Genomic DNA, 14,583 nt, shown 5'->3' with positions numbered 1-14,583 from the left:
CCGTCCTTTTGTAAGATTGCTAGTATACTTCTAATGGAGTTATGATTATTTCGGGCCTTGTAGGCCTCGAACGGGAGAGACTCCATCTTTCTTTCTGCCTCGGCAGCTTGAGATGCTTTTAGGTCAAATGTAATGTTTTAGTTATGAGGTGTTGTTCGCTTGGAGAGAACCGGCTCAGGCTGGCCCTTATCGAAGAACTGTATTTTTCTTCGTATCGAAGACATAACATCAGGCCGGCCGGCTGAGAACGTGTCCTTGGTACGGGGAGGTACAAGAATTTGGTGGACGGCAGGTTACTGGCCGTAACTTTCCATGCATGAACAAGGTTCCATATTAGCGAAAGCATGAAGCAGTCAGTGAGTCAGTTCGTAGGCAGCAGCTAGCCGTTAGCATCATTGCAGTTAATCAACTTAAGGCAGACAGTCGCCATTTTGAAGTCCGAGAAAGACCGAAAGCTAATACTCTCTTTGAAAGATTGAAGTTATTTTAGTTGGAGCAGCTGGCGAGCTTTGACATTAAGATCAGAGCATGCAGAGTGAAGCAGTTAGTGGAGAGAATGAATACCAGACTGATAGAAACTAATTCATAAGATCGAAGTAGGAAAGTGAAGATAGTCCGCGATTGAGAGGAGAGAGGAGTAGTGCAGACAGCGAGAGTGCAGCTGACAAAACAGAGAATAAGAGAAAGGTTCCAGCGACTTGGAGGGAAACGGAGGAGACAGAGCATAGCGGTGCAGACGTGTATCCGTGACTGCAGGGGTGATCCTAAGACGAGCCAAGGCACAGACGAGAAGGGAACCCAGATGACTACCGAGTCCAGACTTTATACTCATAAGGTGACGTCGACCCTTTCTTATTAGTGTGCACACACATTCTAATCTTTCCTTTTGCTTTTCAGGCTATATGTGTTATAGTGTAGTATTATATTGTTGGTGTTATTAATGAATAAAGATACCCCAGTTCTTAGCGAACTAGTGCGTGATTGTTGTTTCCTTATGATAAAGTTAACCTTTCTTCTAGTCAGATGCTGTTATGTGAACGGAGAAAATTACAAAAAACAATTTGATGGACAGAATGTAGATCAATGTCTTACATTCACCCCAGTACAAGGATCTGGGCCTAAATCCATCGTTTTTTGCACTCCACACCACCCTGGGTTAGATAATGGCTTTATGCAAATCAGCTCTGACCCTGTGCCCCATGGGAACAGTCCAGTCCAAACTACACAGCCATATCTTTCCCAGACCGGAATCAAGCATCCGAAGACCGGACCGGTTTCGAGGTAACACCTCTCATCAGCCCGGCTAGCTTGACTCCAGTGGTGTGGAGGCTCTGGGACCCATGTCTGAGCTACCCCAGTACACTCGGGGAGAAAATTACAAAAAACAATTTGATGGACAGAATGTAGATCAATGTCTTACATTCACCCCAGTACAAGGATCTGGGCCTAAATCCATCGTTTTTTGCACTCCACACCACCCTGGGTTAGATAATGGCTTTATGCAAATCAGCTCTGACCCTGTGCCCCATGGGAACAGTCCAGTCCAAACTACACAGCCAGATCTTTCCCAGACCGGAATCAAGCATCCGAGGACCGGACCGGTTTCAAGGTAACACCTCTCATCAGCCCGGCTAGCTAGACTCCAGTGGTGTGGAGGCTCTGGGACCCACGTCTGAGCTACCCCAGTACACTCAGGGAGAAAATTACAAAAAACAATTTGATGGACAGAATGTAGATGGACAGAATGTAGTGTGTGACATTGATCCACATTCGGTCCATCACCTGTTGTGTTTGCATATTCCGCCCTAAGTGCGCTGGGGATGCCCAGACGTGGGTCCCAGGCACTCCACACCACTGGAGTCAAGCTAGCCGGGCTGATGAGAGGTGTTACCCCGAAACCGGTCCGGTCCTCGGATGCTTGATTCCGTTCTGGGAAGGACATGGCTTTTGTAGTTCGGACTGGACTGTTCCCATGGGGCACAGGGTCAGAGCTGATTTGCATATCGCCATTGTCTAACCCAGGGTGGTGTAGAGTGCAAAAAAATGATGGGTTTGGGCCCAGATCTTTGGACTGGGGTGAGTGTGTGACATTGATCCACATTCGGTCCATCACCTGTTGTGTTTGCATATTCCGCCCTAAGTGCGCTGGGGATGCCCAGACGTGGGTCCCAGGCACTCCACACCACTGGAGTCAAGCTAGCCGGGCTGATGAGAGGTGTTACCTCGAAACCGGTCCGGTCCTCGGATGCTTGATTCTGTTCTGGGAAGGACATGGCTTTTGTAGTTCGGACTGGACTGTTCCCATGAAGCACAGGGTCAGAGCTGATTTGCATATCGCCATTGTCTAACCCAGGGTGGTGTGGAGTGCAAAAAAACGATGGATTTGGGCCCAGATCTTTGGACTGGGGTGAGTGTGTGACATTGATCCACATTCGGTCCATCACCTGTTGTGTTTGCATATTCCGCCCTAAGTGCGCTGGGGATGCCCAGACGTGGGTCCCAGGCACTCCACACCACTGGAGTCAAGCTAGCCGGGCTGATGAGAGGTGTTACCTCGAAACCGGTCCGGTCCTCGGATGCTTGGTTCCGTTCTGGGAAGGACATGGCTTTTGTAGTTCGGACTGGACTGTTCCCATGGGGCACAGGGTCAGAGCTGATTTGCATATTGCCATTGTCTAACCCAGGGTGGTGTGGAGTACAAAAAAACAATGGATTTGGGCCCAGATCTTTGGACTGGGGTGAGTGTGTGACATTGATCCACATTCGGTCCATCACCTGTTGTGTTTGCATATTCCGCCCTAAGTGCGCTGGGGATGCCCAGACGTGGGTCCCAGGCACTCCACACCACTGGAGTCAAGCTAGCCGGGCTGATGAGAGGTGTTACCTCGAAACCGGTCCGGTCCTGGGATGCTTGATTCCATTCTGGGAAGGACATGGCTTTTGTAGTTCGGACTTGACTGTTCCCATGGGGCACAGGGTCAGAGCTGATTTGCATATCGCCATTGTCTAACCCAGGGTGGTGTGGAGTGCAAAAAAACGATGGATTTGGGCCCAGATCTTTGGACTGGGGTGAGTGTGTGACATTGATCCACATTCGGTCCATCACCTGTTGTGTTTGCATATTCCGCCCTAAGTGCGCTGGGGATGCCCAGACGTGGGTCCCAGGCACTCCACACCACTGGAGTCAAGCTAGCCGGGCTGATGAGAGGTGTTACCTCGAAACCGGTCCGGTCCCCGGATGCTTGATTCCGTTCTGGGAAGGACATGGCTTTTGTAGTTCGGACTGGACTGTTCCCATGGGGCACAGGGTAGGAGCTGATTTGCATATTGCCATTGTCTAACCCAGGGTGGCGTGGAGTGCAAAAAAACGATGGATTTGGGCCCAGATCTTTGGACTGGGGTGAGTGTGTGACATTGATCCACATTCGGTCCATCACCTGTTGTGTTTGCATATTCCGCCCTAAGTGCACTTGGGGATGCCCAGACGTGGGTCCGAGGCACTCCACACCACTGGAGTCAAGCTAGCCGGGCTGATGAGAGGTGTTACCTCGAAACCGGTCTGGTCCTCGGATGCTTGATTCCGTTCTGGGAAGGACATGGCTTTTGTAGTTCGGACTGGACTGTTCCCATGGGGCAAGGGGTCAGAGCTGATTTGCATATCGCCATTGTCTAACCCAGGGTGATGTGGAGTGCAAAAAAACGATGGATTTGGGCCCAGATCTTTGGACTGGGGTGAGTGTGTGACATTGATCCACATTCGGTCCATCACCTGTTGTGTTTGCATATTCCGCCCTAAGTGCGCTGGGGATGCCCAGACGTGGGTCCCAGGCACTCCACACCACTGGAGTCAAGCTAGCCGGGCTGATGAGAGGTGTTACCTCGAAACCGGTCCGGTCCTCGGATGCTTGATTCCGTTCTGGGAAGGACATGGCTTTTGTAGTTCGGACTGGACTGTTCCCATGGGGCACAGGGTCAGAGCTGATTTGCATATCGCCATTGTCTAACCCAGGGTGGTGTGGAGTGCAAAAAAACGATGGATTTGGGCCCAGATCTTTGGACTGGGGTGAGTGTGTGACATTGATCCACATTCGGTCCATCACCTGTTGTGTTTGCATATTCCGCCCTAAGTGCGCTGGGGATGCCCAGACGTGGGTCCCAGGCACTCCACACCACTGGAGTCAAGCTAGCCGGGCTGATGAGAGGTGTTACCTCGAAACCGGTCCGGTCCTCGGATGCTTGATTCCGTTCTGGGAAGGACATGGCTTTTGTAGTTTGGACTGGACTGTTCCCATGGGGCACAGGGTCAGAGCTGATTTGCATATCGCCATTGTCTAACCCAGGGTGGTGTGGAGTGCAAAAAAACAATGGATTTGGGCCCAGATCTTTGGACTGGGGTGAGTGTGTGACATTGATCCACATTCGGTCCATCACCTGTTGTGTTTGCATATTCCGCCCTAAGTGCGCTGGGGATGCCCAGACGTGGGTCCCAGGCACTCCACACCACTGGAGTCAAGCTAGCCGGGCTGATGAGAGGTGTTACCTCGAAACCGGTCCGGTCCTCGGATGCTTGATTCCGTTCTGGGAAGGACATGGCTTTTGTAGTTCGGACTGGACTGTTCCCATGGGGCACAGGGTCAGAGCTGATTTGCATATCGCCATTGTCTAACCCAGGGTGGTGTGGAGTGCAAAAAAACGATGGATTTGGGCCCAGATCTTTGGACTGGGGTGAGTGTGTGACATTGATCCACATTCGGTCCATCACCTGTTGTGTGTGCATATTCCGCCCTAAGTGCGCTGGGGATGCCCCGACGTGGGTCCCAGGCACTCCACACCACTGGAGTCAAGCTAGCCGGGCTGATGAGAGGTGTTACCTCGAAACCGGTCCGGTCCTCGGATGCTTGATTCCGTTCTGGGAAGGACATGGCTTTTGTAGTTCGGACTGGACTGTTCCCATGGGGCACAGGGTCAGAGCTGATTTGCATATCGCCATTGTCTAACCCAGGGTGGTGTGGAGTGCAAAAAAACGATGGATTTGGGCCCAGATCTTTGGACTGGGGTGAGTGTGTGACATTGATCCACATTCGGTCCATCACCTGTTGTGTTTGCGTTATGTGAACGGAGGCGTCTCCCGTCCAGGTAAATGGTAACTGAGCAAGGCAGTAGAGGAGCACTCAAAATAGGGAATAACCTTCACACAGTATAATTTGGCCATTCTTGTGTGGGAGAGGATTGACCTGTCTATCTATCCCATAATCTATAATATTGTATTATCTGTAATCCTGGTAGAGAGAGAGATTTCCCCAATATGGAGAAGGTATTCATAGGAAAGTGATCGTCATTGTGTAGCGGCATTAGAGAGAGAGCATTGACCTTGGTCGATGTGTATACCCACAGGATTGTGGCTTGCGAGAGCTCCGGGAGGATACAGTGTGTAACGAGAGCACTGATGGTGGTCAGTGTGTATACCCACAGGTTTGTGGCTTGTGTATGTATGAAGTAGAGAGAGCACTGGATGGATACAGTGCCTATACCCACAGGATAGTGGCTTGTGTGAGCACTGATGGTGAGCAGTGTGTAATGGTAAATAATCAGAACTGCCTCAGGGTAGCCTAGTCTGGGCCCATGTTGCCGCGAGACTATAAGGTATGAGTGTGGTGTTGTAAAGGATCTAAGCTTGTATATTGCTAATTCCCCCATCCTTAGGTAGATACACAGGTGCCTTTTGTAAGTAGGTCCTGAGGAGGGAGATGGTTACATTTCGGCTGGATTAGTGGTGTTCTAGTCTGATTCTATCTGGTCCGAAAATCTGGTCGTTACACATGCTTAATAGGGTATTGTGGTTGCACTTGCAGGCTGAATCTTATAGATATAGTGTGATTAGGCGAGTCCTTATCCCAGCCTGCTTGGCTACGATGTAATGCAGAGGCCTGTGCAAAAGCCCATTCTGTGACATATGCTTCTCGGTGGTGGTTTCTATGCGAGGGCGTCAGGGCTTTGCCCCCTTTACTTTCACATTAAAAAAAAACCAATAAACAATGCTAAATTGCATTTTTTGTTTTTTTAACCCCTTGCATGCTCATGACGACTCCCGGCCGTCATGCGTCATGGTGGGCATGCGCACACGACGGCCGGGAGCCGCCTGAATCCCGCCCGCCGTTTATTTCTCCCGCTTAGCGCAGGAAATCAACCCGCGTCCAAGAGGTTAAAAAATGCATATATCCACACATACAAACTTGTTAGACTGTGGGCTTCTCTACAGCACTGTCTGCCTGACTGCCACTTACCTCACAGCACTTTCCCTAAACTTACATTGCATACCTGGGTGGGCCCAAAATCTAGAGAGCATTTGCTGGGCTGGCAATCTCCCAACCCGGAGGTGTGTTAGGTCATCAGCTCGACAATGACCTAGCATCAGGGGCCAGTCTCCACCCCCTGATGACATGGAGGTGAAGTTAGCCCTGGGAGTTGGAGACACAAACCCTGTGGCGCTAAGTCTCCATGTGATTCAGGGAGTGGAGAGAGCATTCTCATCCCACCTTTCCCAACTCGTCACAGGGTGGGGTGGTCCTGTGTGGGGACCCACCCTGTGACAAGTTGGGAAAGGGTGTGGTAAAGGCTGCAGGGGGGACTTTAAAACACTCCCCAGACTCGACTTGCGGTGTTTGCTTCCTGCTGTGTGAATTAACCCTGGACACCATTTTCGCACTGGGCCCAGAGTGACACATGATTTACTGCCAGTGGCAGGCTAGCTAGACTTGTGTTTGTGGTGACAGCGGGGAAACTAAGAATGAAGTTTTGCCTGCTCACTGCAGGCCAGGTTTGTGTCTTGTGTCTGAGGAAACTAGGGTAAGCAGCTACCACTCGCCGATTGAAGAAGCGTGAGCAGGTATGAAAGTGCTCGATCGCGCAGCCTGGATCCTGTCAGAGTTTCAATGCTCTTGGGCAAAACGTGTGTACTTATGTTTGATCCAAGAGCTAACAAGGTCAAAAAGGTGATTCAAAAAAATCGGAAACTGTTGGGTGATCTAGATATACCCAAACCTTTGTTTGTGTTTAAGAAAGGACAAAACATCCGAAGTCAGCTAGTGAGAGCCAAGAGTAACTCTGAAAAATTCGGGCCGAGAGATACTAGAGATCCTCTCGGTTTGCCTCCAGTGATTGGTCATTTCAAATGCCATAATTGTGTGGCATGTGACTTGACGAAGGACTCAAAAGAAATTAACATCAATGGTAATGCACACATTCAAAGAACATTCTCAAACTGCAATTCAAAAAATTTGATTTACTGTATTAAATGCCCTTGCGAAAAATTTTACATTGGACAGACTACTCAGGCAGTAAAAACCCGGATCTTACAACATAAATCCAGGATCAAGTGTCAGACCATAGGGGCTCCTTTGGTCAATCATTATTTCACACACAACCATTTATTTACAGATATGTATTGGTCAGTATTGTGCTGTGTGACGACTCTGAATAAAGGAGAGACAGAGGTTAAACCCAACCACCTGGAAGCGAGACTTATTGAAAAGTACCAAACTTCTAAAACAGGATTAAATGATAAAGATGAGGTTTGGTCATTACTTAGTTGAATAGTGTATACGATCCTAAGTATGTAAAAAATCTTTATCATAATATATAAAGAGGCGTTGTTTCTCTATATATATAAAATTGTTTGATCTGTACCGTTAGGTGCAGGAGTTCGATTTTCCTTGATTTCGAGAGGTAGAGGACGATATTGTCATCCTTTGTACTAAGAAGTGTAACACAACTTAATGTTGGTAGGTTTATTTTGTGTTTTTTTACTGTGAAACTAGGTATTGGAGTCACTATTACGTAGTATACATTTTTCACAGTCTTTGGTGTGGAGAATTATGGGTCTATCATGATAGAAAGTTGTGCACTTTAGGTGGTGTTCTATCTCTCTCTCTATATCTATATATATATATATATATTTTTCGCTTTGTCCAAAAAGCATGTCGCCAAAACCTCGATAATTTTTCTTCTCCTTACACTTTAGGGGCACCTTTGGGCGCTCGTGTCCGTTACTGCTATAGTCGTAGAGGTGTATAAATATATATTTATTTTTACTATTATTTGTTTGCAGGTAATTTTGTACTTGTTGCCCAAAGTCCTGAGGAGGCCTTAAATTGTTTTGATAGGCCGAAACGCGTCGACATCTACCATTATCCGACACATATAAATGTGGAATTGATTGTGAAAAATTCTACGATAGCTTGTCAAAAAAAGAAGCATAAAGTTCTTTCAGCTTCCTAGGCTCTATGGCTAAATGGTGATTGTGAAAAAGGAATTAAGGCTAAAAAAGATTATGCCATGAACTTCCTTATGTAAAAGATTGGGCTTCATTTCAACCCAGGATGACAAGGGTTTAAAAAGTGTGTTTTTCATGCGTATTTTTTATGTCTTGTTGTACAGTGTATATTATGTGGATAGACATTTGACGTCTGGATATTTATGTATATAAAAATGAAACTTAACTAAAAAACCTAGTGTAAAAAAATCGGGTTGACTGAAATAAGTAACCTAAACCAATTTCTTGTGTGTGTGTATAATTTTGTTGGTATAATGTTTTCTGATAGCGAGTAGATGAACAAAGAATATTAGGTGGTAGATTTTTTCTATGTGTAAATTAATACCCCTGGGCAGACAATTTGTAGTATCTGTCCTTTGACTAGAAGGTTCCTTAGAAGAAATACCAGAGGCATCACTGTATTTATTTTGTTTTATTTTCTTGGGCAAAAAAGAGCATGTGCTTGTACTAGACCCTGTGGGTGTTTGTATTGGGTGGGGGAGATAAGGGTGGCAGAGGGCTTGGGTGAGGTGTACAACTAACCTGACTCCTTTGGTGTTTTATTCCCTGTTGTTGACACAGGACTGGTCTTTTCCCCCCAAAACATTTTAAAGTAATTTTTGTGGAAAACCAAAGGTTGAAAATGCTCCAAACCGTTCTATAAGAGTTGTCTAAGAAAGACCCTGAAATATATACCAAGGATACGGAGATGGAATATTTAAAATTACTTATCGGGTACCTGTTCTGGGTCTTCGTTCGGAAACTAAAGCGAAACAAGGCCTATATAGTCTTGCAAGCTTACACATATGCGCATGTTCAGTTGGGCTGTTGACGTGTTGTTCTTCCACCTGTGATATATCCTGGCTGAAATCATGGTAGTGTGAAAGAGTGGCAACGGCTGCAAGCTGGCAGGTGCATGGTTAAAAGACAGGCACCACATCCTCCGGAACATCTAGCAAACATGGACTAGTGGTAGGAAGCCTTTCTAAATCCCCGTAAAGGATCTCAGAGGACAAAAAAACAAAAATGCCACCCTTCATTTTGTGTTGTTCGGCACGGTTATGGGACAGAAATATAACTGCGATTTCAGAAAGGATTCTACAAAGAGAGAGGTCCGTGCCATAAACAGTACAGTAGTCTGAAGGGTCGAGATTCAGATAAAGAAAGGAGATCGCATTACATAGACCGTAACTTGCATCTGGCTCTGTGAATGATGGTTTGTTTAATAAACGTTTTTTTTTTTTTAAAAAAAGAGGATTTGGCGTTGCCTGATCTGGCTTGAAGGCAGCATCCCTCCAGTTCAGTAGGCAAGGGAGGTCAAAACAATGCCAGCTGTGCCCGGCCCATTTGGTTAGTTCATTGCAATTGGCGCCTTTAGGAATCCAAACCCTTAATCTTGTTTTTTTGCATTGCTTGATGGTAATGAATTAGAAAAAAGAAGTTGTAAGTTTGCCTTTGAAAAAATAACTGCTTTTCATACAAAGCTTCCGAATAAAATGCATCCTCCTTCTTAACTAAAAGAAGCAAACCAGTTTCAAATGTGGGGGCATATTATCAAGAACGGTGTTAAAATTATCGCCGCTTTAGCGGCAGGAAACTGCCATAAAGCGGAGATAATGGACTTCATAATATGCCCTTGTGAATTCACATAGAAGCCCATGTTTACACCAGAACATGGACTTCTATGGGAATTCACAAGGGTATATTATCAAGCCCATTATCTCCGCTTTAGTGGTAGTTTCCTGCTGCTAAAGCGGCGATAATTTAAACGCCGTTTCTTGATAATATGCCCCTTGGTGTTCAATATTCGATTGTCTGTAACAAAGCAGCACCGGAAAGAGAGTAATTTCTAATTCTTGCGTCTTCCTGACTTTCAGAGAGGGGGTTATTAATTCCCCCCAGGGGGAGGTAGACTCTCTGTACATCTTGAAGAGCCAGATCCACGAGTACACTGTGGTCGACCACATCTGCGGTCAGGGTGAGCTCGCCTCATCAAGTGGTCGAGGTGAGTCCATCTCATCAAGTGGGATTAGGACGCATTGGAGCCAACTGCCTTGAGAGGTCTCCTCTTCTGTGGGAATGGGACATTAAAATACTGTTATTTCAGGGCTGCAATCTGACTGCTACTACTGCCTGCAGCTAATGTCTGACTGTCTCAAGTATGCTATATCTCAGTGACAGCAAGTTAAACGCTTGCTGCTGACATCTGTGTGTAACCTGATAATAGTCATTAAGGCTTGAAAGCAGGCAGGACTACCCATGAATGACAGGAGAACTTTAAGTGTGATTTGTAAAAGAGCATTTTGCTTTCTGGAGCGGCCCTAATATGCTGAAAAATAATCACTTTTTGGGCCTTTTGTAGCAGGTTTGAACCACTACTAAGTGGCTTCCTGAGGTCTTACCTTGCCATAAGGAAACGCTAGGCTGTGTGACTGACATAATGTGCCCACACCCCTTGAAACAAGCCCAGCCGCACCACTCACAAACACCACCATCCGCCACTGATGCTTCTTTAATTCCCTCTTGAACAAAAACCGAAAAGGATTGTAATATTACCTCCTCCCCTTACATACTTTTCTAACAAATTTAGGCGGCCAATCTACCTCAGCAGAGAGAATTTATTTATTTATTTTATTTTAAACATTTGTAAAGCGCGGCTGTCACCATTGCAGGCATCCTGGCGCTGAGAGAGAAAAGAGACTGGAGAGAAGCGGGCTAGCAGGGGAATAGCCAGGTTTTATTCCTCCTTCTGAACGGGAGGAGTTCACTGATATGCCTAATCTCGATGGGGAGAGTGGTCCATAGTCTGGCGGCAGTCACTTCGAAGGATCTGCCACCGGCTCTGACCTTCCTGAATCTGGGAACAACTACCAATTTAGCGTCAGAGGATAGAAGCTGTCTAGTGGGGGTATACCAGGCAAATTTAGATTGCAGAGGAGCTGGGCCAGCTCCATGGAGAGACCTAAAAACTATACAGAGGGCCTTAAAATGGACCCTCTGCCTTATGGGAAGCTAATGCAGTTTTGCCAGTGCGGATGCTCCATGAGAACTTCTCGGTAGCCCCAGGGCCACTTTAGCAGCAGCTGATTGGACCCTCTGGAGCCTGTCCAGCAGAAACTCAGGGTACCCGAGCAGGAGGGCGTTACAATAGTCCAACCTGCTAAGGATGGTACATCTAACCACTTGAGCGCGGGCACAGGTAGGTAGGAGGGGCAGGACTTTCCGTAGGGAGCGAAGGGTGGCAAAGCAACAGGCAGACGTTTTTTGGACATGCGTCTCCATGCTGAGCCTCTGATCCAACATGACCCCTAGATTGCGAACAGATTCCACCGGCCGTACAGTAACTCTAGTTTCCAGGGGCCAAAAATTAGTTGGAAATGGTTGGGGAATCCTAGTGCAAGCACTGAAAAGTACCTCCGTCTTTCCTGCATTAAACTGAAGGGAATTATCCTTCAGCCACCTAGACGTTTCACGCAAACAATTGTGGAAAACCTCCAAGGAGGTAGAGTCCTCGCCTTCCAGGGAGAGAATCATCTGCGTGTCGTCGGCGTAGTTCACAATCCTGATGCCGAAGCTTTTAATGAGAGAGATCAGAGGTCTAAGATAAATATTGAAAAGAATAGGGCTGATTGCAGAGGCCCGAGGGACTCCATGTGATACCAGGGAAAAGGCTGACTGGAAAGGTGGCATAGAGACTGCCTGCTGCCTATCCTGCAAAAAAGAGTGGAACCAGAGCAGCGTGGTGTCTCTCACTCCTGCCTCCCACAGCCGCCACAATAGGATCGTATGGTTCACCGTGTCAAAGGTGGCAGACATATCAAGTAAGATCAGGAACGCTGCCTGTCTTCTGTCTGCACGCGTTTGAAGCTCGTCCATAGCGGTGATGAGAGCTGTTTCGGTCCCATGGGCAGGCCGAAAACCAAATTGGTCCCCATCTAATAATAGATGGCGTTCAAGATGGTTGGAAAGAGTGTTACTGACCAAACGCTCAACTATCTTAGCGGGGAAAGGCAGCAGGGAGATAGGCCGATAGTTCTTAGAACAGTCAGGGTCTAAGGAGGGCTTCTTTAACAAAGGAGAAACTAACGCCCGTTTCCAATGAGTTGGGACAGTGCCAGTCACCAAAGATTGGTTGCAAATTTGTTGAAGAGGGAGGAATAGTTCATCCTCAAATTCCTTCCAAATTTTGGGAGGCACCAGATCCCAAGGAGAGCCGGAAACGATCCCTCTAGCCAACTCAGTGAAAGCCTCATAGGTAAGTGGAGGGAACGCGTGTAACATTTCACTTGCAGCCGAGGCAAGGCCGGCCGATCGTTCTACCGGAGAGACAGAGCTCAGGACAGGTGGGGGGACACACTCCGGAGGCATGTCCAGATCTTTAAGGATAAGTTCGATTTTTTCCTTAAAAAATGCGGCAAGGTTGTCGCAAAGATCTTGGGACGGGACAATCGCATTCTTGGAACACTCCGGATTAGTAACACGGTTTAGTATGTTGAAAATACTCCTGGAATTGTTAGTGGTGTTGCAGATCAGCGAGGAATAGTATTCAGCTTTAGATTTTTTAATCAGACTCTTATAAGTAGAGACCTTAGTTTTTCAGAGCTCTTTCGAGGTGTTACTGTAATCGCGTCTCCACCTTCTCTCAGCTTGTTTACATCCTTGCTTTAAGTTTTTTAGTTCATCATTGTACCAGGGGGCAGAGTCTTTGCCCCTGCAGCTACGTGTTTTTAAAGGGACATGGGCATCGAGGACCGTAGTGATTCTAGTGCAGAGAGATTGTTTGTAAAATTTTGCCAGAATATGACTTTAATAGTATGCAGTATGTCAACCTAGGAAGGTGGGGCCGGCATCGGACACGCCACATGTATGGCAGTCGTGCCGGCCCCCGAAGACCACACAGAGGCGGGCCTGTCGCGCATAATGGTGATGCGACAGGCACACCCCGCCAAGGGTTGGCCTACAGGTTGTTGGTGTGTGCCCCGGAAGTGATTGTAATCACTTCCGAGTGTACACGTCGCATAAAAGCTAGGCCGGTTAGAACCAGACCTGGCCAGATTGGGGTTAGAATAAAAGGCTGGGGAGCAGCAGAATCTACCTCTTTGCTCGCAGCTCCCACAGCCTGCCTTTAAGGACAACAGCCTCGCTAGGAGGCTGTATTTTAAATGTCTTTTTATTTTGTTTTGCAGGTTGGGTCGTTGGAGCGCGGCATTGGGACTCGGGCAATTAACCCTTCTTATTTTTTATTTTTTAGGTTGCTCCGTTGGACTGTGAGCCACCCAGTGGCGTCACTAGGGTTGGTGTCACCCAGTGCGAGTAACTCATGGTGTCACCCCCTCATGACTTACCCCATGGACCTCCTCTGTGACAGAGCCAAGGCCGCCTCATCCGGCACGCCTTCCAGGTGGTCATCCTGGCTCCTGCAGACCTCCAGTTCGTCCACGTCCTTGGTCAGGGTGTCCCTTCTGGATCCGCCGGCCTCTGGTCGCGCTGGTTGTTCTCCCACCGCTTTCTCCTCCGTAGCGTCCGCTACCGCGCCCTCCTTCGCGTTGTCCTTCTCTGCTCTCCTGCTTTCACCTCCTTGCATCCGAGTTCCCATCTGCAGTTCCGGGTCATCGGAATATAAAGTCCCTCCTCCCCCCTGCACGGGACGTATTACACCGGCAACAGAGGAAGAGACCAGGAAGCAGGACTCCTTGGTGCCCCGGGGCTCCAGCCACAAGCCCCTTAGGCTTTTTCCTTACAGTACTCCCCTACCAGTCTTGGCCGATCGGGCCAAGAGTCCACCGTAAGGAACGACCCAGAAGGTAATACTGAAAGGACTGGAGGGCCCATATAATGGCAGAGGCGAGGTTGCAAAGTTTGGCCAGCAGCCAACACAGCGTAACCAGATCATAGCTGCCAAGGTTTCAGAATGCTATGTGTGACATTTTCATAATTTCAGGGTAGTTATGAGTGACATTTCAACGACTATGAGTAACACTTTCTCGCAAGCAAAATCTAGCAGTGAAGACAAGGGAAACATATAGATATCAGAAATTGCACCCATATGAGCAATGAAAAACTCAAAGGAGATCTTAAAACTGCAACAAAGGCACAGAAATTGAAGGGCGCTAACAGGAGACTTCTCCTTGCAATCCAGCTGCACAGACTATTGACACCAACTCAATTTACTAATCTGAAAGTAATCTAAGCTTTATGGGCAAAACAATATTTCATAGAGTAAACAGATTCAGTTACAGTCCACTGCTGAACTCAGTCCAAGATCTTTATTA

The 14,583-nt window shown here is 47.5% G+C and overlaps 1 protein-coding gene across 1 annotated transcript in view; it reads right to left on the bottom strand.

The window, feature by feature from the left end:
- LOC147710730 (arf-GAP with coiled-coil, ANK repeat and PH domain-containing protein 3-like) overlaps positions 1–13,895 on the bottom strand; it is a 136,129-nt gene extending 122,234 nt beyond the window's left edge. Inside the window, exons 1-2 of the mRNA XM_086919384.1 lie at positions 13,657–13,895; positions 11,726–11,885 (exon numbers count right to left, since the gene is read on the bottom strand). Of these exons, the coding sequence (XP_086775510.1) occupies positions 11,726–11,885; positions 13,657–13,895 (399 nt within the window). The remainder of the gene's footprint in view (positions 1–11,725; positions 11,886–13,656) is intronic.
- Between the last annotated feature and the right edge of the window lie 688 nt (positions 13,896–14,583).

This window comes from Lissotriton vulgaris, chromosome 5 (genome assembly GCF_964263255.1).
Source record: "Lissotriton vulgaris chromosome 5, aLisVul1.2, whole genome shotgun sequence".
NCBI lineage: Eukaryota > Metazoa > Chordata > Amphibia > Caudata > Salamandridae > Lissotriton > Lissotriton vulgaris.
Note: the sequence above shows the minus strand (reverse complement) of the source record. Positions and strands in the feature narration are given on the sequence as shown.